The sequence below is a fragment of the Denticeps clupeoides genome, chromosome 8 (genome assembly GCF_900700375.1).
Source record: "Denticeps clupeoides chromosome 8, fDenClu1.1, whole genome shotgun sequence".
NCBI classification, from domain to species: domain Eukaryota; kingdom Metazoa; phylum Chordata; class Actinopteri; order Clupeiformes; family Denticipitidae; genus Denticeps; species Denticeps clupeoides.
The window spans coordinates 13,815,737-13,838,855 of NC_041714.1; the positions used below are offsets into that span (position 1 = coordinate 13,815,737).

At 46.0% G+C, this 23,119-nt stretch overlaps 1 protein-coding gene across 4 annotated transcripts in view; it reads left to right on the plus strand.

Annotated features, from left to right (window-relative positions):
- macrod2 (mono-ADP ribosylhydrolase 2) overlaps positions 1-23,119 on the plus strand; it is a 416,409-nt gene that overhangs the window by 112,341 nt on the left and 280,949 nt on the right. For all 4 annotated transcript variants that reach the window (XM_028988161.1, XM_028988164.1, XM_028988162.1 and 1 more), the window contains exon 4: positions 779-808. In XM_028988161.1, the coding sequence (XP_028843994.1) occupies positions 779-808 (30 nt within the window). The remainder of the gene's footprint in view (positions 1-778; positions 809-23,119) is intronic.

The following is a 23,119-nucleotide window of genomic DNA, read 5'->3' on the forward strand; positions in this document are numbered from 1 at the left end:
TTGTTGAGTGTTTTGTGTGTGTGTGTGTATGCATGTAACTACAACTGTAAAGGATGTGTGCATGAAACTATTTGCATCCCTATTTCTTTATGTGTGTGTGTATGTATGCATATAGGTAACTGTACTCATGTTGTCTTTGTTGTGGTACATTTGTGTGTGTATCTTATGTATGTGTATGCAAATGTGCATGCATTTGTATGAATAAGGATATAATATGCAACATTGTGCGCTCAATGTGCTCACTCTGTGTTTATGCATGTGCATATACTGTGTGTGTGTATGTTTATGCATACATAATGGACTGAGTATTTGTACAGTGTATTCGTGTGGGAGTTGTGCTGGAGTTTTTAATAGCGTGTGCATACATGCACGTGTGCCCTTGTGCAAGCACATACATGTTATATATGTATGTGTATGTGTGAGACTAGGTGCTCAGGCCTCTAATCCAAGGTCTCTCAGATGTCAAAGACGAGAAAAAGCATCAAAGAGCCGCTCTACAGCTCTACCCAGACTCTTAATTCTTCACACTCAGGCCTGACAGCCTGCTGCTGGAGATTTCAGCCAAAAAAGAGCCGAGGCTGTGGAACAGTGCCGTTACGTTGTGGCACTGTGGCACTCTTATTGATCTGCGGTGAATAAAGCAGCTGCTGAATTAATGGTTAATTTTTATTTATGTGTTTGTTTCACCCCACTCTCAATGTGAATTGTTTGTGCGTAAAAAGAAACTGCCATCATCAACTGATCCTTGTTCTTCTCTCTCTCTCTCTCTCTCCTGCAGCAAACTCCAGCCTGCTGGGTGGTGGAGGAGGTAAGTGTCTTCATGTTTGACAGTTTGTTTCAGCTGAAGTGCTTTTTAACCACAAGTGCGCTCTGTCAGCTCGCGATCCACCGATGCACAGAACGTAGAACTCGTTCTCATTAAGATTTTTTTTTTTGCAGCCCTACTGTCAGTTTGGGTCAGTTCTGGGGCACTAAACACATTTTAAATTCACGCCACGCACCCCAGAGAGCTTCACGCCAAAGTGTGGCCGCGGATTCATCAGCCCGTCGGGCCACGTTTGTGTCAAGTGGCGAGGGCGGCACTGGAGGCTTGGCGGGTGGGCGGGGTCTGCCTCCAGAGTTCCTCTTTTGGAAATTTCTGCCTAGACACTCTGACATGATTGAAATAATCATTCCATGGAGCAGTGGGCAGGAGGAGGAGAAGCGGAAAACCCACCCAATTATCCAGTGGAATTGTGACGGCCACACTCGCCGCTATCCAGGATAGGTCTTTAGAAAATAGGTCATTTTCTTCTCATTTCACACTGCACTTCATTTACCCATCTGTGTTCCTCGCCTCTTCCTCTGGGCTTCTCCCCCACCCGGAGGCAGTTTGAAGTCCCGATGCCTTCTACACATAGATGGTATCACTGACCTCTGAGTGTCTCTTTTGTTACTTGAGAAAATGACATCTTTACTAGTATTTACCGAGCTTTTGGGCTCCTGCAGTTCCACCTACGGCTAACTGGCAAGTTGCAATGTACATGTCTAGTCATAAAAACAAAGATCTGAAGCATTGAAGAGGGTGAAATATGAATTTCCTTATACTTCCTATCCGTTATACTTCTTACATGGTTATTATCATGCTTTCTGATATTTGAGACTATTGTTCTTTTTGCACTGGACACTCTTTTGTTTGGACATTAACTTTGCACAAAACACTGGCCAAAAAAGTAGACTTGGGCACACCCATAATCAGCTTTTACGCCATATGCTTCAGACCACATTCTTAAAGTAGAGCATGACTATGTAGTGATCTATATAGCTGAAACCCTCAAAGAAACTAAGGTGTATACTTTAAGCCAAAATTGCACAAAGAGGCATGTTGTTAGCGTTTGCTGCTTATTTCTACAGGCTCTCATGAGGCATGCAGATCTCCATCACATTAGCAGCAGCAACCCAGATGGATGGGGTGTCCATGCAGCAATGCTGCAAAAACAAGCCATTCAATGTTTAATAAGAACAACATCAATGCAAAAACACACTGTTCACACTGTACAGGAATGTGTTGTTGCTCTCTTGTTGCACTTTATGTTATGAATATATGAATAATTCACATAGCGAGAAGTACTTTTGTTTGTTAAAAACTTTAGACTAAAAAGTGTCTGTTTATAGGATGTTATTTTTTTTGTTAATGTTTGAATTAAAAAGGTTAGTTTTGCAATTATGGGGGGAAAACATGCTTTTTTCTTGCAGAGAAATTACATTTAGAAATGTTTATGTTTTTTCTTCTGCTTATTATGTAAAAAAAACCAAAAGCTAACTGGGACCCATGACCTGCAATATGAACTGGACTGAGTGCTTTTATTTTGCGTGCAACTGGGCCAAACCTGCAACGCAGCCCTACTATGAGACAATAAAATTGTTCCGTGGGTTGCCTGCCCATCTCCACAATGCAGAAGCGCCACAGCACGCCAGGCCCCCTCAGATGGGGATGCTGCAGGAAGCTGGAAAGGTTCTGCAGTGCGGAACAGATTTGAGACATGTCAGATTGTTTTCTACTCCAATAAAGATCGCAGATGAAAGTGCTTCATTGTAGCGCGTTGCACCAGCAGGGTACTAATCAGGGCCCGCATCAAATGCATTGTCTCTCCTAATTGCCTTTCTTTGATGGTGCTTCTGGAAAGGCCAATTAACCCTGGAACCATGAGACGGCGGCTTGTGTTTCTAAACTAGAATCATGTTGGCTTGTTTTTACTCTCATAGCGCCGGAACACGTGTGGCTGGAATGCACAAGAAATGTGATTTCTCAGCTCCTTCAGTTCCGAGGTGCTTCTCTAGAAAGCCGAGATGAAATATGTAAATAATGGAACATGAAGTGGAAGACCAAAGTGCAGGTTTTGGTGGGTGGCAGAACTATCTAGAGGAAAAGGACTTGATTGAAAGCAGTTTGTGTGCTGCACTTGCTTCTGCTCTCCATCACTGCATCTCAGACGGCTTCATCACTGTCTCTCTGTATTGTAATTGGATGCTTGATTTATGGCCCTGTTTACCTGTCGCTGTCTCTCAGCCATTGGAGGGGTGAGCAGATCCAGCTGGACTCACCCGTGCATCTCTTTCCCATGGAGAACCGCGTACCTGATGATTTCTGCCCAACCTGGCCATCATTAGGCTCAGATGTTCTTTAACAACCTAATAATGAGTGCAGCAGGTTGTGAGCAGTGTTGGACTAAAAACGTCCTGGCAGGAGCTCCTCTAGGCTTCTCCGGTCCACAACAGTGATGCGTGGGCAACAGCGAACCAATATTTGAAATTCAGCAGTCCACCAAACCCCCACATGGTCAGAATCAGAGAGTGACATTCTGGGCCTCCAACCCAAGTCGGTAAATCTAATGTCTGATGCTTGAATACACAGAAGAAAAGAACAGGAACATGTTATCCCATCATGCATTGCTCACTGTTTGTTGTACGTCGGGTTTGGCAGCGTCATACGGAGGAAGGAGGCCGAGGTCTCCCTGACCCGTGACTGTTCTCTGAAGGCCCTCTTGGGGTTGGGCTGGAGCCTGTCTTTATGGTCAATTTGAGCGTTCTGGTGAGGAGTGTGTTTCTGATGGGTCTGATTATGGAGGAAAAACACATTCCAACCGTCACGTTCTTCTCTCTGGAGGACAAATGGCCTCGGTCGGGTTTCTTCTCCCGGCGACCACAGAAACGAAAACAGCAGCGCCGTGCATTCCTGCCCATTTGCTTTGCCCACTTCTGTTCGAGAACGAAGCTTCCCGAAGACAACGAGGCCGAGTTCTGGTGTCCTGGTGGATTCACACATAAACACCTAGAGCGCGGCGGTGGAGACGCCAAACCACCGCTTACACAAGAACCTGTGGAGCGTAACAGCATGCCACGCTCAATCAGAATAATGTAAACCAAGCGCTCTCGCTGTTCTTCTTTTTCCCTTTCATCTCTCTGTCTGTCTGTCCTCTGGTCTTTTTTTCAGTGTCTCTCTGTCTGTCTAGCTGCCTGAAATTGTATTTTTTTTCTTCCCTTCCATCAGCCCATTTGTCTGCTACGTTCTAATACTCCAGATCTGCGGTTCTTTCATGTCTTCATCACAGCATTCTGGAGGTGGGAGTGGGCGGATCGCCTCATTAGCGTTAGAACTGGAACTACTTGCCGTTTAGTGCCAGGCTTTGGCGAGACCACCCAAAGAGGGTGCACCTAGGTGTTCTGTGAATTCGAACATCACGCACCCATTCTTCAACAACAAAAACAACAGCTATTTAGGATCGGGGTAAGCTGCTGGCATGGAAATCTGAACCGAGTCGGACGTGTCCAACCCCTATAACGGAGGACGTTTTCAGGGATTAACAATAAAAACGCAGATGTTATCTGCCACTTCGTCTCTCTCTGCGCTGTTATTGTTGTGCCTGGCAGCAGCCTGATGGCATGTCATTTTTCACGCAGCGGCAATGTGTACTATTGTATCATGCACACGGTGGAAAAAAGCAATTAAGAGAGCATGTATTTCGAGCTCTGCTCGCATGCCTGGAGGATTTTACCCCTCCTACTCTTCTGTGGCACGCGGGTGTGTGGAGAGCTCAGAAGCATTGTGTCCAAGCAATAACTTTTTAAATTGATTTTTCACACCTCGAACCGGCCCATTGATACCCGGCATTTTTACACAGCACGGTGCATTAGCATCTGAAGATTATATTTTGTTCCTGCGAATTTGTTTTCGAACAAATATGCATTTAGATTGGCCTGTTTTCAGCTCACTGTTCAGCAGGTTTCCCGGCGTGGTGAGCTGCACTCGCAGGTATTATGGATTCTTTTACTAGCATAACTCTAAGCACTACGGTCACTGTTGCATAACATGCATATTTCGATCAGGATCTAAGGGCACACTTCTGGGCACAATGTGGTTGGTCATTTCCAAACCTGGGCCTGCTTTACTGTAAATGTACTGGATCTTCCAAAGATGGCCAGCTAACTAAGGGCTACATGTGGTGCAATTAGGATTGCCACACGTCCTTTAAAATATGAAATTAAATTGTCTGTCCTGTATTCAATCAATAATGTATGAGTTGTGAAAACACATTTTTCTGTTTGGAACAGTCAGTGCTATTTTCATTACCAATCAGTTTATTTTATATTAAATATGAATCATAATAATTTTTCTGAGACCATTTATGATTTACCACAAACTGATGCATCACATGGCACTTCGCATGGCAAGGGCCCTCAATGGTACGCATCCTTTTTTTTTCCTGCATGAAATGTGGCAATGCCAACTAGCAAGTAAAATTCAGGACTGTTTTGAATTGGTACTTTTTTTTGGCTTGTTGAAAGGCACCGCATCGGGCTGCCTGAATCAGTTTTGGTGGAAAGAGGGCCGGGCTTCTGACTTCGGAGAGAAAGTTCCCGTGGTGGCCCCGCTGTGGCTCCTCTGTATTTCAGCTCAACCCCCTTTTGTGTTTCGCCCTAGCCACTCACAGCCTCGCTTGTAAACAGCGCGCCGTTTGATGTCGGGCGGGTGCTATTCCCATGGCAACAGCCTGCTCCTGTATGGAAAGTAAGTCTGCGAGTGCGTATCTGCAGGGCTTGTTCTTTTATTCACAATCGGTTTGTAAAACAGTTTCTCCTTTTTGTTTTTTTGTTGCGCTTTTTTTGTGCGTCGTTTATTAGCATTGTCAGGACAAGTGTTCACCGCACGGGACACCCCTGGTTTACCTGAACTTAAGATGAATAAAAACGGTGTAAGAATGTTCTGTGGGTCCGGGAGACACTTTTTCAGGTGCAGGGAGCGTCTGTCACACCGGACCATGTACCATGCGGCCTGTAGCCATCCTTCAATTACAGCACAAAAGAACTGTGTCGTTCCCAAATGCTATCCGTTGGAGGCGGGGCCAATGCTGCAATCGCGGCAAGGTCATTCGCACCTGCCAATGCACCCGCGCCCCCCCCAAAGAACTCAGAACACACAAGGACACGCTGGCGTTGTACCTTTAACCGCGCATGCTGTCGCGCTGCAGCCTTGGCGAACGGCGAGCCGAGAATAGGCCGCACGATCACGTTGTCCCCCAATCAGGCGTGATGGATGGACTAATTGATGTGAAATGATCACACCATTAGTTTTGCGACACTTCAGTGCTCTATATTTAGGGACGGAGGGACGCTATGATGGAGAGAGGATTTTTGGAGGCTTCACAAAACACACACACACACACAGAAGTAGAGCGCTTGAGGAGATTTAGTAGCCTGGTGTGTTTCAGCATTAAGACAAATGTCTTCGCTGCACAAATCTGCGGTTAATTCTGACACCTATGGTAAGCATCCGTGTCGGAATAATATCACACCCGGCCTGTGGTACCTGCTCTCCTCGGTCTCACACTTCATAAATAAACCGGCTGCCAGTCATCGAGGGAAGCAGGATAAATGATCTCTTAGGAGGAAAATAAAAGATGCACACAGGTAGAGAGAACGGGATGGAGCAACAGCCTACACAAATGAAGACGGCGGGAGCGGGGGGCGGGGAAACGGCGGCGGATGTTTGGCACCTGATGGGCTGCGGTGGTCTCGCGTCAGATGGAAGGTGTAAGTGGGCTCGGGGAAAGTGCTGTTGTCACACCTCGGGCGCGTGGGCGAGCGCCTCGCCGCCATCCTCCTCGCAGCCAATGAATCATTCATCCCTGTCTGCACGTACAGACCAAACCGTGTCATTAGGCAGTCAGTGGCATCGCCTGGGCTTCGGTTCTGTGACAGTGGCCGGAGAGACGACCCATCCCTCAATAACCAGAATGGAATTAATGTTTCAGTATTTTGCAGGAAAGGTGCTAAACAAAATCGATTAAAACCTGTACCTAACCCCACGATTGCTATAACCAACTTACTACTGATGAGAAATAGACTTTTGCACCTACATTCCTGGACGTCCTACTCTGAATATGTTTAACGTATATTTTATCTTATATTTAGATGTTTAGCATATATTTTGCATGTTGTTCCTCTTTAGTGAAACCATCAGTATACATGAGTATACTGGCTTTGAATACTATGATTTTAATAGTCATAGTACATTGATATTATGTACTTGCTGATATGTCTTGGTTATAAAGTATATAGTTATGTTGTGTGTGCTGTTTATTATGTATGTATGTATGTTAAATGAATGCATCTGAACCTCACCCTAAGCATTTTGCTGTTGCAACTGTGTGCAAACAAATGAAACGAGCCTGAAATGTAGACAGCTGAGTGGACGTAACCTACATCACTCTCTCTCTCTCATTTTAAAAACATTAATTATTCAGAACGACGCGTTTGGATGTCCTAGGCTGCCTGTGAAGATGGCAGTGTTAAGAGCCAGGACACGCGTTGCACGCTCAGGCCTCTCGCCAGCGTTTAGCGGGCAATAAATGAGGAATAAAGCGAGTGCGTCTTCTCTTTTTGTGGGGCGGCGGGGGTGTGTGTCCCCCAGGGACGCATTTATAAACATACTGGAGCTCCTCTGCATTCCGTGCTCAGCGTCCCTCTCTGAAGCTGCGACCAACGCGCTCCCTGCTTTTAATCATCGTCGAGACAGAGGCGAATGCCAGAGCCCATCTGGACATTAAACATTTATTTTGTTTGTTTTTTCGGCCTAAAAGAAGGGAAGCCTCCCCTGGAATCTGTCTTCTGCTGCCCGCCTGCCTGCCTGCCTGCTGTCTGCCCAAGCGCTCGGCATCGTGGGCTGAAATATGCCAAGGAAAGTGCCAGTTTTGCCCGTTGTCAGAGATGCATGGCTTCTGAGCGCATGGAAGCGGCCCTCCCCTCAACATCCCTGTCACGTCCAGCAGGATTTCTGGGTCAGTTGTGGAGATTTCAGACGACGAGTAACATTAGCCAAGCCAACGTCAAGAGCGATTTGGCTCTCACAGATCGGTTTGGCCGTTTCTTCTCGCTGCATTGGGGGTTTTCTTTGTGTGAGAATGTGGATCTGACCCTCAGCTGCTCTGTAATGCCCCGTGTATCACCAACATGCCCCTCTTCCCAACCCGTACTGCCCACCCTCCAGTACTTGTGAATCATGTGCTACCAAGGACGTCCAGCGACACAACGGTTTTACTGAGGGCCCTCTCGCCCATGCCGCATCTGTAACCAGATGCCACAGCAAACCCCATAAGTGACTGGCTTTTCTGCACCCCATTACACTCGTGTGGGAATTCAGTCGAAACACTTGCGCGTAACTCGGCTGCATCTCCTCATGCGACCTGCCACCTCTGAACGCACCTGGCATTGATATACCGCAGTGGTGCGAGAACACGAGTGCTCCCAGCTGCCAATAGATGGCTGTTCAGATAAGGCCCATGAGACCCATGTATGTGGTCATAGCACGATCTTTATCAGCAGGGAGTGTTGATCTTTCCCTGCGTTGTTATCGGCAGGAGGTCCGAGGCTTCAGAACAGTCAAAAAAGAAACAGTTATATTTAACACGTTCAGAAGGAAAACAGAGTTTCACAATACAATTATTATAATTCATATTGGATGTGCTGCAGCAAGAAAGAAAGCAAAAAAAAAAAAAAAATATATATATATATATATATATATTGCAGCTATTTATGTATAAAATAAATAGCTGCTTTATTCTGTAATTTTGTCATATAATAGACATCATTAATCTAACTGTTTTTTACCGTATTTCTTTTCATCTGTAAATTCAGGGGAAAAAAAAGTATACTATTTGTTTTGATAGTGTTACAGCTGTGTTATTTAATAAGACTCAGTTATTATAGAGTCATCATTTAATTTGGTTAAAAAAATAAATGTACAGTTTCTGTCAAGAACGGTCTTGAACAACGTTTTGATTTTTTCCGGTCCCTTGATAATAACCGGTATTAACGGTTATGGTGGCAATATGCTCGAGGAACGCGGGGTTCTTCACCTTAAAAGCATTTCTGTAATCTGCACCGTTTTTCCTCGGGAACGTGGCCATGAGAGTGGGTGTTTTTTGTTCTAAATATGAGAATAACTGCCCGAACGTGAGAACGTTGTGCCGATCAATGCCGGATCCGATGCGGGTTCTCTTATTAACCATGGTGGAGTAGGAAGCCATTAGCATTCAGCGTGGCACTGCAAGCTCATAGTAACGCCAAATGCCAAAAGTCCAAAGGAAGCAATTAGCTGAGTGCTAATACACGGTGTGAGTGTGTGTGTTTATTTAAATGGCAGAGAGGAAAATGCTATCCTGCATTAATGTAAAATGCTCATTACAAGCACATTATGGACTCATATTTGTAGCGTTTTAGATGGGCTCTACTGTGGGATATTGAGTTATAATCTGTGCAGATCCTCAGCATTCAACTTCAACTCCTTGCACGTGGTCTGACCTTTTAAGCCATCTGAGGGAGGTCCGGTGCTCCTTGATGTGCAGCCCAGATGGTGTTTCTGACGATGTACAGAAAAATCACCTTAAAAGCGCTGATTTTGACTGCTGGTAACAAACCACTCGGCCATAGAAATGTTTAATTACACTCTATACTTGACCTCATTCATTTAAGGAGGCAAGTGGACCCACAATGGAAATTTTATTGAATTTTTTTATGTGTGTTTGGTTCGTAGTTTTTTTTTTTCCAACTGTGAGAACAAAATAGAGCGAAAGTGATAGCCAGCCGGGCGTAGCGAGCGAGGAGGGGTGGGGGTGAATAAATAGGTAGGTGGGTGAACGGGTGGGGCCTTTTTTTGAGAAGCGTGACATCTCCCTGGCACCTTCAATGAGCAGAGACAGGCCGGCCGCGGTGCCCTTTAGCGAACCAGTAACCAACTGTCAAGCCTTTTGCATCTCTTCGGAGGCCGGCTAGTTAGCTCTATCTGTCAGCGCGGCGCCACTACAAGTGGGGTTCCCGCCGAGGGACGGAGAGCGAGCGGCGCTGCCGAGCGGAGCTGTCAAACGACGTTTTTTTTCTTCTCTCTTTATAATGGCGACGGAGGGAGAGGACGGCCTTCTCTCTCAATATTCCCCTCGCCTAGGATGTCCCAGACGCTGGCGGAAAACATGCTCCGCCCTCTTTTCTCTGGAGGAGCTCGGCCTCGCCTTAACCCCTTCGCAGCGACGCCTGTCAAGCGCACCCGGGAACGAAAGCCCGTTCGGGGGACATGTGACACGCCGTGGTGGCCTAATCCGTTCCCTGTAAACACTTCATTATCGGCCTGCATTCTGGATTCTGCTTTTCAGGAAATGGTAAAAAAACGGAGACGGGCTTGCCTTTGTTTCTGCCGTTTTCGCATGAGTCACAGGAGTCCTCATTATTGCGCGGTAAAGAGCGTGTCTGGCTGCCGTCGGCCAATTAAAAACCGGGTGTGTCGGTTTCATGACTGGAGAACTTTCAACATGGAAAACCGGCTAAAATAGAGCAGTTTGCGCCGCGTCTCCGCGTCATTACATCTCGGGAACACAAAGAAGACGATGATTCACCGGCAGGAGCTGAACCTGGAAGTGGTTAAAGGCCGAATTTTTGGAAGCAGCTGCTTTTTACTGCGCGAGGTCATGCTCAAGATGCAGTCTTCTTTATTTATTCTTCTCAACCGGACACATTCCCGGCAGGTCGCCGTGGGTCCCCGAGGGGCTTGGGAATCTGGCAGGAAATTCTCACACTACCGAGGCACACAATAATGGGTCCGGCGGCCCCTCTCTCACACCTGATGTTTTCGGGGGCCGGAGAGTTGGAGGGGGGTCCTCACGGTGGCCTTGTCGCTGTTTACAGAGACCTTTCGCGCCGGCAGGTCAAGTGTGCCCCGCCCGGCCCGCCAGTGCCGGTCTTTTTGAAGTGCAACTCCTCGCGACCCCTCGCCCCGAAGCGCCTGTAAATGTCTGTGTGCCCACGGCTCATGTTTCAGATATACGATGAGCTTAAAGTGCTCTGTCTGGAGCGCGTCGGCGGGTGGAGGGCGGTCTGGATGGCCTCGGCTTTATGAGCGGCGCTGAAAAAGCTGCCAGAGCACGACGGGAACAGGGGACGCCGGAAAAGCTCGAACGCGGCCGTGGTTGCGGCCTCGCTGTTACCGACGGCGCCTCGTCTCCTCCTCCTTAACCGCACCATCACAGATGCGAGCTCTAGAGTTCTAGAGGAGGGCAGAGGAGCTCCCTCCAGGTTTATTTTACTTTGAATGTCCACAACAGAGGGAGGTTGTTGGAGTCCGTGTCTGAAATTGACATCTGTGTGTTTGTGTGTGTGTGTGCATGACATGACGATTGTGTAAATGGATGCATGCATGCGAGTATGTGTTTCCTCAGCCTATCCTGCATTCCTGCAGTTTGTGCGTAGGCCCGGCATTATAATTATGCCAGCGAATATGTGTGTTGCATGTAGAGTGTGTGTGTGTGCAGCTGTAGATGATGTTTTATTTATTACACTTTAATGAGATAAGCGGCACGGCGTGGCGGAATCTTCCCCCCCAACTGGTCATTTGCCACCAGCCCCCCAACACTCCCTGGACTCGTGCTGCCATGCCGGAAAGGGCATTATCGCCCACGTCCCAGCATGCACCTCGCTGCGGCGTTACTCAATAATGCACACATCTCGTATAGTGGTCAGGGGGGCGTGCTTTATGGGGCTGAAGTTGAGTGCATGCTGTTTTTTTGTGCGTTATTTGGCAAATCCCAGTCTCTCCGTCTGCTCCGGCGGCGGTGTGGAGCGTAGGCATGGGCTGCTGGGAACATTCGGTGCAGGAGACAGCGTGAGGGGAAGGCACCGCGGTGGGTGGCTGGTTAAACCTCCCCAGGTGAAGGGGTCCCGGTATAGAGGCTGCCTTTGATCGTGCACAAAGCCCGCCGCATCCAGGCCTGCGCCGGCACCAAACAGATGGCCATTAAATCTTGCGTTTTACTTTTTACTGGCGCTTTTATGTCGGCTGGAAGATTTACAAGTTTTTATTGCAGTCATTTAGTGGGGGGCTTGGGGGGGGGGGGTGCACGCTGATTAGAACCGTCAGAGGCATTTGTTTTTTCGAAAAATGAAGAAGAGTTTGACCGAAGATGCTTCATGGCATGGGCTGCATCATAATTAAAATAATAATATTATTAATAACCTCTTTGTTCATCGCAGCTCATTTTTCCATGTTTACGGCCAAAACGGGGAGCCTGAAAATGGCCTCTCATGGAAATTTAATTAAACCTGAATGTCAAAAGCTCTTTGAGCCAAATATAAGTGGACGTTGGACGCTGCCTTCATTGCTCATGCCAAACCTAACCAGAGGTTTATCTCTCTCTCTCTCCCTCCCTCTCTCTCTTTCTGTGTGCAAATATATGCAGAAAGCACAGTTTTGCACAGGCTACACAGCCGTGTCAGGCATCGGTGACAGTAAGCGGCGAATTTTTCACCTCCGCTCAAGCATGGTGCAAAAGCTCGTTAATCTTCATGTCAGTCTGGCCTTCGCCAGCATAAAGGCCTAATTACCCAGGCTTGATTAGACATTAAGCACAATGCGGAAGGAAGAAATCACCTTAATGATGTCGGACCTCTGGAAGGCACCAGGCCGACCTCCTCTGCATTGTCCAGGAAGAAAAGGAGCCGTGGGCCCGGGGGGGCCGGGGGAGCGGCTGCATGTATAATGCATTATGCATGCATTTGTAATACATGATTAATTATTTGTATTACATTGTACATTCAAAGCTTTAACATTTATTATGGTTTAATATTTTATGAAGGCCTTATTATAAGAATAATCACACATTATGTTGCTGTGTCAGTGAAGTGAAAAGGCATAATGATATCAGGGGCGCAGAGACGCCGTTTAATCTGGCCATTGAGTTCTAACGATGCAGTTTGCTGCTTATGGCAGGAAGCGTGGTGTCTGATTGTCTGTCTCCGTCCTCTGTCCACTGTGTGTCTGCATCATTTCCACAGACTTATTGCTAAGTTGTGGCTTTAAGAAATCGGGCTATAATGGAGGGTTTGAGGTTTCAGTTTAACTTTGCTGAATATAATGTGTTCATTTGATATGTTCATTTGAACATTAGCTTTGTCTTCATTTACCAGTTTATCCCTTTTTGAAAATGTGGTTTATTTCGTTGGACACTGAATTATTTTGCATTATTGTGAAGTGTTGTTTAACATCCACAATCATCCACTATCATTTTGTCTATCTGTATTTTATTTAGTTCTTTTTAAGCTTGCAGTCCAATCAGATGATGAAAATGTAAGTAGAAAATGTTGAAAATGTTTTCTGTGCCAACAATTTATCAAAATCTCTCAGAAGTAATTTGTAGATAATAAGCGGTGCTGGTTAACGCCCTCACTGCGGGGGTCTGCTGAATACACCAGCCTGCTGCTTTATCCTCAACTGTAAACATGCAAACCACAGCATGACACAGCACCACCCCCTACACACACACACACACACACACACACACAGCTGCTCAGACAAAAAGGCACACACACCGCACATCAGCGCATTTCTCCAGCAGCAAGTGTGACGCTGCTTTTTAACACGGCCGACAGACAGGGGTCAGTGCATTATGGCGGAGAAAGGGCCAGAGTTCCTGACACGGCAATTTGCTGCCCATTCTGTGCGATCGGCCCCGTACAACTGGCCCCCGTGGAGCCCGATGCAGGCCCCACGTGAAGTGGTGTGAATGAAAGCACCCTGACTGGGCTTCGTGCTCTCGGGTCAGGCCGGCGAACTCCTGCAGCTCTGATTTCAGCCTAATGGCACGTCACCTTCCCTCCCTGGGCCCTTCGTCTACATGTCAGGGTGGTGTAATTAACGGAGACGAGGACCTCCAGATGTCACCAAGCTGAAGGAGGGTGTCAAAATGTAACAAGCCTGCAAGATTTCTGTTTTTTTTTTTTTTTACTTAATTACTAATGTCCCTTTTATTCATCTAAGCTGATTTCTTAGTGCTCATGCACATTATATGGACCGATTAAAATTTTACAGGTCTAGACATTCCTATTTGACTTTTTTGAGGGTCATGATTCCTTTAAATTAGATATTTGTAAAGTGAAAGTGAAGCCAAAGTGACCTTGGCGGTTTGGGATTCGAACCGGCAACCTTCTGATTACAGATCTGTTTCCTTACCCATTAAGCCACCACTGCCCCAGAAACAACATGGAGAATGTGGCCATTTAAAGCGATTATGCATTTATGTAGCTTATCTTTAGAAATCTAATTATCAAAGCCTTTATTTCCTCTGGGTTTCGGGAGGACATGGAGTTGGTCCTCCACTCCACTCCAACTTTTCAGGAGATATTGAATTTTTTGCCCATTCATAGAAAGGATGACAGGAGAGGTCAGGCACACACGTTGGACCAGGAGGAGTCCACACCACTCTGCCTGATGCTTGGCATTGTGCAGCTGCTCGGCCATGGAAACCCATTCCAAGAATGTCCTGACTCTAAGCTTTTGTGCTGAGGTCAACGTACAGCAGTTATTGAGTCAGCAGCCGAGCTTGACCCCGCCCCGCTACTTTAACACTGTCTGACGCCTCTGTTGTTCCTTAAACGCTGCCGCTTTACAATAAAACCGCTCACGGTTGACAGTGGAATAAGGAAGAGTTCCAGCAGCAGACCTGAGACGCGGCCCATTACTTCTAAATCCGCCCTGATATCAAAATAATAGTAATACAAAATGAAGGTGGTCTTCAATTTTTTTTTTAATCTGTCCCTGTGTATAGAAAATCGTGGCTCTCATAGTTAAATATGAAGAATTGACGGTGTCGGTTTAATTCCGTTTGGACTGCGGCGTAAATCCCTTTTTAATGGCACTTTGCTGAAGGATGGGATTTTTGTTGCTTTTGTATCGTGGCAAGTAATTATAATCGTACATGTTTGTAGAGAATTTGGAGAAGGGTGAACATTATTTTTTTTTGTTTTAATCCTTTGTCCCCTGCTTTACTTAAATGCAATTATAATTCATATTTGATTTGTGCTAATTCCAAGAATAATTGCATTACGCATTATTCTTTTTTTTTTCCTGAATTGTAGAGAAATGGATATCTGTAATAATTTCTTCTTGAGGGCCATGTCCTGCAAGAGTTCGTGCAACACAACCCACTAGAATATGAAACAATTGAATGGATGCAATTAAATTCCATTCCATTCATTTAAAAAAATGTAAATGCTTTGCACACCATCACAGTTCGAATGACGGAAGTGCGTATGGTGGCCAGTAGGATGCCAGGTTTGATGCCAGTGTTCATGGTGGCCACATGTCGACTTGGATTCGCTCGCTGGTGAGACGGTGAGGACCTCTGGAAAAGAACCGGCTCCTCGGCCCGCAGCTAGAAGCGGCCGGTAACTCACAGTGACTGCGAATCTAAGTGGCGGACGTGAGTCCGGGCTGAGGACTATTTTTAAGATTCGCTCCTTCTCCCGCGGTGTCCTGCATGCAGAATAATGACTGGAGACGGGAGCGAGCAGACGGGACTTGGGCTCAGATTATATCTTGTCACCTGGCATCAGAGGATAAGGAAGGCACCCAGACATGAAATTTCCTTCCCCTGCCTCCTGCTGTTGTGAAACACATCTCCCACTTTTTTTTTTTTTCGATTTCAATATGCATTACCAGGAAGTCCTCAAGTATATTACCGCGCTGCCGACCGATGGGAAAAGGGATTCACTGATATAAAGTCTTGACACATTTATGCTGCCTTTCAACCCACAATATCTTTGCGCCCGTGAAACCGACTCCTCTTCCTGCTCCCGCTTCACGGCAGTCACTACATTTTAGCTGAAGAAGCGAATTCCAGCAGCAAAGGGTGTACATCCAGAAACTAGCCTCCAGGAAAGTGTTTTTTATGGACACAGGGCAGGGCGTGGTACAGACGCATACTATTAGCAGTCAATAAATCTGAAGAAATGCCTTGTCTTATGCTACTGCGAGTATGTCTGGGGTCTTTCTCCATCTAGCTCATCTCAGCATGTACCTTAAAGCACATGTCGAACGCTAAAAATGTGTTCCTGGGTCAGATGGTGCAACATACAACACAATCAGGACATTTTGGGAACACACGATGAAAATAATAATACATAAATTCAATATAGTGCAATTTTAATCATGTAGTGCAATTCTACATGGAAACATGAACGGTGGTGTTCGCAAAAGATGAAGAGATGACAGTACTGTAGAGCAACAACAACGTGGTGAAACTGTTTCACCGGATAAACGGTCACACTGGAACCTAAAAAGACACATTTCTCCACGCGACAGTTATTAGGGAAACAGATTATTTCTTATTTTTGAGGAGCGTTTTAATTGGATCAGGATGAAATTTTTTGTGGAGTGGAAGGAGCGGCTGGTGAGTGAGGAGCTGAACATGCACTGAACCATACGTGTAAAGATAAACAGTTGTAGGGTTTAAGAGCCACCGTTGGGGATGGTCCAGTGTGGACGGGGGCAAGGAGGAACGTGCAGGGATGGAAATCAGGAGTGAGCACCACAGTGCGGCAAAACCAACATTATGCACAGGAGGGTCCCTTCCTTGCTGCGCCCAGTTTAATAAAGTCGTCCTGTCACGAGCCATTAGGCGGAGGGAGAAAACAATAACCAAATGTCCCCACTAGATATGTCCCCACCGCTACATGTCTAATCCGGCTGGGAAGGCAAGCGCCGCGATTGGTCTTTTACATGAAACAGCTGAGCGTTTAGGGCTCTTCTCCCCTCTCATCTCCCTTTAGTGGCGTGGAGCAGTGCGGTTGGTAGCGCGTGCTGAGGCTGTTGCTGCGCGGCCCTGCCATTGTGGCAGATTGATGGGTGCACATCTGGCTTATGCAGATAGGGGCCTTATCTCTGCAGCAGGGATGGAGGGAAGGGGCGCCTCGAGATCTGATCAGCGGGGGTGCCAGGTGAGGAGCGCCGTGCTCGGATCACACGCCCCCGCAAGCCCCTCTCCATTTTTATTCAGCACATGGAGAGGAATTTCCCCGCCGTGGAGACGAGATGGCCGATAAGGCTCTCTTAGACAAGAACTCCATGAGCACCACAAGCTGCTACAGAATGGATACACCAGGGCGGGAAAAGTGGAATTCTGCTCACGTCGGACTGTGGAATGGCTCGGCTGTCCGCTGAAGAAAGGATCTGAAATTGAATCTTCTTAAATGCAGCCGGCCAAAGTTGCCCGAAATGAATGCATCTTTGTTGGTGCGGCACAGATCTCCGAGTGGTGTTATTGCATGAGAATCTAATCTTCGCCAGGAGGCTCATTTTAACATTTGCACCCCGTTTATACCGCTGATGCTTTTATTCAGGTTCTAATTACAGGTTCCCTTCCCTGGAACAACATGGGGTTAAGTGCACTGCTGTGAGACACAATGCAAGCCTAGTGACCTGGTCTCCAAATTGAAATTGCATTTTGAAACAATATGCAAAAATTGCTAAAGGCTGCACGTTTATATGTTAGTTACCAAGATTCAATTCAATAACATTATTATCACTGTCTAATAAAACAAAATATTCATTATATGCAGTGAACAATAACAATCCAAAGAAGAAATGCAGATGGTGCAGGGCATGCATTTACAATGCAAATGTAAGTAAACAAGAAAATAGAAATAATAAGAAGTGATTGTCATTGTGATACGCAGCAGCACAGCACACGGTGCACACAGTGAAATATGTCCTCTGCATTTAACCCATCATCCTCAGTGAGCAGTGGGCAGCCATGACAGGCTCCCGGGGAGCAGTGTGTGGGGACGGTACTTTGCTCAGTGGCACCTCAGTGGAACCTTGGTGGATTGGGATTCGAACCGGCAACCTTCTGATTATGGGGTTATATTATATAGTGCTATATTGCACCACTGCAATATAGCACTTACATTTATCTTTCAGTAGCCATTTTTAAAAACACTGGACTGGTGAAATTGAATTTGCTGTACATACTAAGCAAAGCTTTATTGTGCAATTTTTTTTTGTTCTGCTCCTGCAATGTGAATTACCTGCTTAGGTCAGAATTTCTTTACTTTGTCAGAGTCAATTGATAGAGAGTCAACTTTGTGTCAATTAATAAATCCATATTTCATTAATCTGTTCTTAATAGAGGCAATAAACACAGACATAAACCAAAATACCTTTACATTGTTTCATTCACTTGTAGGTGCCTCAATGAATTTTTAATTGAAACTTTATGTAATTTTGTAATACCACAATTTCCCCAAAATTGTACTAAAGATTACAGATTGATTTATCTCGGCTGTCACCACTCAGTGGATTGAACGTTTTTTTGTTGTTGTTTTTGTTCTTACTATGCGAACAGCCATGGGCTTTTTCCTTTGGGTTAAAGGCTCATGCGGCAACTTGCAGCCGTAATTGCAGTTAACTTGATCCTCGGCTGCTTTTTCTTCGTAGGTTCTCAAGAGCTTGCCACCTTTGCCTTGCCACGCTTGAGCACTTTGGAGCAGAAGATCTGGGTGCTGGCAGAGCTGTAATTGATTGAAAGCGCTGCCCAGCTTTTTTAAAGGAAGCCGAGCTCAGGCAAATGGCGGCTTCTGGCATGATCGTTGGGAAGCCTTATATTTTCATTTCCATTTCTTTAAGTCTTAAGTTAACATCTGATTGGCCAGTGCATGTGATTCCAGTGCATATTTGCAGTTTCCAGTGAGATTTGATCATGACTGTATCTGTATCTGTCTGAAAAAGATAATTGAAAGGAGTTATGAGGCCGGAAAAAATTTCAAAAATGGCTTTCAAATGCCTTCCAGTTTGAGAGAGACCTTATCGCTACATTTCCAGGCCTACAGGCCGTAACCTTTTGCCCAGCATCTTTGCGTCGTTTATATCAGAGTGATGAGGTGACTCTCAATGAGCTGAGAATTATCGTCCCAGAATACCGCACACAATCACTCGCACACCGAGAGGGGTGATCAATCCATCTCCCCTCACAAGGTCAAAGCTTTTCTGACCTCTTCACCTGGCTGCAGAGAAGGGAGGGGAGGGGGAGGGAACTCTTCCCACCTCTCCCTGCTGCATTCCTGGCCTCCAGGCTGCCCGTCGCACGGATGACCCCAGAGGTGGGGCACAGCGCTATTCATTTGCCAACACCGAGATTGTTTTTCAGGCCTTGAAATTTTACCCAGGAGCCCCGGTGTTGCAGCTGGCCAGCCGGATCCCTTCCGGGGGTTGGGGGAGCGGGTGCCGGAGGGTGGAGGAGAGGTCAGGGGCTTCACTTGGGCCTCCCGCTGTGCGAGGGGTGGAAGGCAGGACTCTCCGGAGCCTCTTCCCATGGGGCAGACAGGCCGAATTCCTGCTTCAAGGCCCAGATAAGGCCACCTGTTTTTGGATTGGGCTTCGCCTCCTCTCCCCGATGTCCCGCCCGGGGCCTGTCATGCCCTTATCTCAGGTGCGAGTGACGAAGACCATGGCCCTGCGGCCTTCATTCACATTTTTTGGGGGCTCCTTAATGACGCGTTTCTGCAGATGATTTTTCACCTAATTTACTCATTCATCTTCAGTCGAGAGGCTGAGGTCGCTGCAATGTGACGGCGCAAAACAGAGCCGCATTCAGCCTTTTGTTGCTCTTGAGAGCAGAGCACTTGACGTGAAGGGTAGCACATACTCTTTTTTTTTCTGCATCTAGCTGACAGGGCTGAGGCTAATTCCTTTCACAAAGGCATGGGGACAGTTGCTGGCGGCTCCAGGCCTGGGTCCCGGCGTAGAATGGAACGATGGGAAGGGGACAGGAAGAGAGCCACTGCTACAAGGGCATCCTCTCTGCCGCTTTATCACCCCCGACAAAAGCAGGCTGCGGCGGCACGATTTCATGCTTTCGGCTTCTTAATGGCATTATGCAAAATGCTATTACTCTGGAAAGGACACTCTGGGGCTCGTTGACGACGGGGCGCGTCTACAAAGTTTTCTAAAGAACACCAGGACACTTTTGCTTGGCCCGCGTTTGAAAAACAGCTATCGATTGCGGCGAGACGGGCTCGGACATTTGTTATTGTTAGTCGGCCGGCCCTTTAGATCATGGGTTTGGAGTGAGGGCCCGCGATTGGGCCCTTATCGGCGCGCCGCGCTCTCACGGCCGGCTCCGGGGCCTGGAATTATCTTCAGCATTGTTTAATTGATGAGCGCTGCAACGTGCTTTGTTTGCTCAGGTGCCGCTCTCATTCCACTGATGGATAATGAATGGAAGCCTTTGATGGCAGATGTTCCCTCTTCATTAAGCCTTTTTGAGATGGAACTGGGGAGGGAGAAACGAGGGCCGGCGGCTTTGACGAAAAAGAGAGGGAATAAAAATGCCAGGCTTGTGCTGTGACAGTGTTTTGGACGCATCTAATGCTAAGTACCATGCAGTGATAATGATATTAGACACAGCCTGGCTACGGCTTTTTTTCCCCTCGCCACTTATTCAACCCGAGACCCAAATGCTACCCTCATCCACAGAAGTATTCAGAAGTATTTATTAGCCATAGGTCACCTTCAAGCCAGAAGAATGAGGAGAGTAGGGGGGGGAGGAAAACATGTGATCGATAAATAAGCCAATAAGGAAGAAGGAGGTGAGGTTAAGAGGGTAATCCTTAATGGTAAAGCAGAAAATCTATAAAATAAATGATTCCTCCGTCCTCAGTAATGAGAGGGGGCCGTTCCACAGACGTGCCGACGGAAGGCATCTACTGTTCTGGGAGCAGATGCAGGGTGCAAGAGCTCGAGAAATGCGAGAGAGATCCTCCTAATGTGATAACTTCATTTCTCAGACAGGAAGTGAAGGCGTCTCCAATCTCGACTGTTAATGCCTCTCTACTCAACTTTATTTAAACACTCCATGGGGAATCGGGCACTCATCTGTAACACGGGTGAGATTCTGGAGCAGCCTTGTGCTTTTTTTACGATGCTAGCAGAGCAAAGTGTGAAGAAACTTTTAAACATTGCATAACAACGCATTGCATGGGTAACAAATCATGGAAAGTAATAATAAAAAAACCTTGAGAGTATTATTTTAATCTCCTCAGAGCTCAGGTTAAAGCACCCTTAAATTTAATATCGATAAATACATGACCACATCAGGCTTAATAACTTTATATCCCCATGTTGGTATGTTGAGCTCAGCTTTGTTTTTGAAATGCAGGCTTTGAAATAAAACCTCAGCGTAATTAAATAAAACTTTTTGCCTCCAAGTGGGTGAAGGATGGATCTGTAAACGTTTCACGGACTGACGGCTCTTTGGATATGGGATCAGTTGAATATTCATCTGCAGCGCGAGTGCTGGTCTGAGCAAGTTAATATTGACTCTTTTGCATAATAAGTTGACTCTGCAGAGTATGCAGAATGTCTTATTTTAAGCTAGTTTAAAACTCACCCATTAATTATGACTAATTTCCATCCTCCCTGCTCTTTCATGATGTACCGTGGCTTTACTCTGCACCAGGCTTTTCTCGTGGGAAAGTACAATAGCACTAATGTATGTGATTAAAAATAAATGACCAAACACCACCCAAAAAAAAAAAAAGTGCATGCAAGAGAATAGCGGTCCGATGCAATTAGCACTTCTCAGTTAATTGAGTTCTTCTGAACTGGGGAATGTGCACGTTTTTGATGAATCATTGAGCAATGGTGCACTTGTTTAGGGAGCTTGAAGACAGATTTGATTCACTGTATCACTTGTTTGGTTCAGGTACAAATCCCAGTATATTCATAATGACAAAGCAATCAAAGTAATCAGAATTAGTGGTCGAACGATCGCTGGGGGTCTGTGGGCTGGTTCCACTCTGACCCTTTTAACTCTGTACCTTCCAGCAATGCCCTTCATCACTCTGTCAATATCGTTTCAGTCACTCTCCATCTCATCAATGGTGTGTGCAGAGTGGTTTGGAGAAAAATGGCTGTTGTCACATCATCCACTTGAATGCTGCATCAACTTGTGGAACAAAATGAATTTTGCTTGGCTTTTGAATGCATTATTATTATTATTAAGATGATCCTTTATTAGTCCCACAACTGGGACATTTATTACACTTTTAAGCAACCAAGAAACAAATAATTTAACTATATAACATTATATAAAAAAATAATATTTTGCTCTGCATTGATCACAATTAATCGTGATGACGAGTGATTAATAAAAAAAGTTTGGGAAAGAGAGAGTTTGGGCAAGAGGCATCACAGGAAGCGCCTCCCCTTTGTTCAATTATTTTGGCTCACAAATTATTTTAAATTAATCACAGCGATTAATTCTTTATTTTGGACAGCATAATAACATTACACTAATTAAGGTGATTATTAGAATTAGAATAATTAGGTTGTGTAAAATGGTAATAATATGTGTTTTTTGTTGTTTTTTAAATAAGTAGTGTGGTAGAAACGCTTGCATACACTTGTTAGTCTCTCATATTCATTCTATAGATTCTTAACTGACAATTTTGTGAAAAGCCAAACAAGATACTTTTCAGAAGCTCAATATTTTCTAATAATGCAGCAATCAGCAATAATCATTAACATGAACCTGGAATATTTATTTAGCATTTATTTTTCTTTTTAAGATGCACTTATATCTAGACACACACACACACACACACACACACACACACACACACACACACACCTATATGCTGGCATTTGCTTCAGTTCTTAATTGCAGTTCCATCCCTGTGTTCCTGTGGACATGATTACAGATGGAGCTGCGTGTCCTGAGACATGTGAAGACACTTCAGCTGGACACCGTCCGGCTGCCCTCACTGGCCATTCGCACCAGTCCTGTTACTTTGATTACATCTACAAAGCCCAGTCCGGGCGGGAAAACATCCCGTGCCGACAGAAAGCCAGTAACTGCCTGGGCACTTAGCAGGGTCATGCCGGATGACGGGCTTCGCACTTTCCTGTGGTCATTAGCAGAGCCATTCAGATGGACACAATGGCGGGCACCAGGAGCCCTCTTTACTTCCTCCATTATTTTATATCGCACCGCCAGTGGGCCCTTGATTATTTTTCTTTTTTTTCATGCGCAACGTAATGAGCCTGAGCTCATTCAGGGCTCTGCTTTGTGCTCATCGTCACTCTGTTGCCTGTTTATTTCTTTTTTTTTTTTTGCTGTTAATTCAGTTAATTATCCACAGAGACTCTCACGACCAGTAGCCGCAGCAGTGGTGGCCATGCCTGTCGAGGGATGATAAATCACGTTAAATATCCATTCGTGGGGTCATTTGTCACCAGGTTAAGCAGGGCTGCATTTGTCACCCC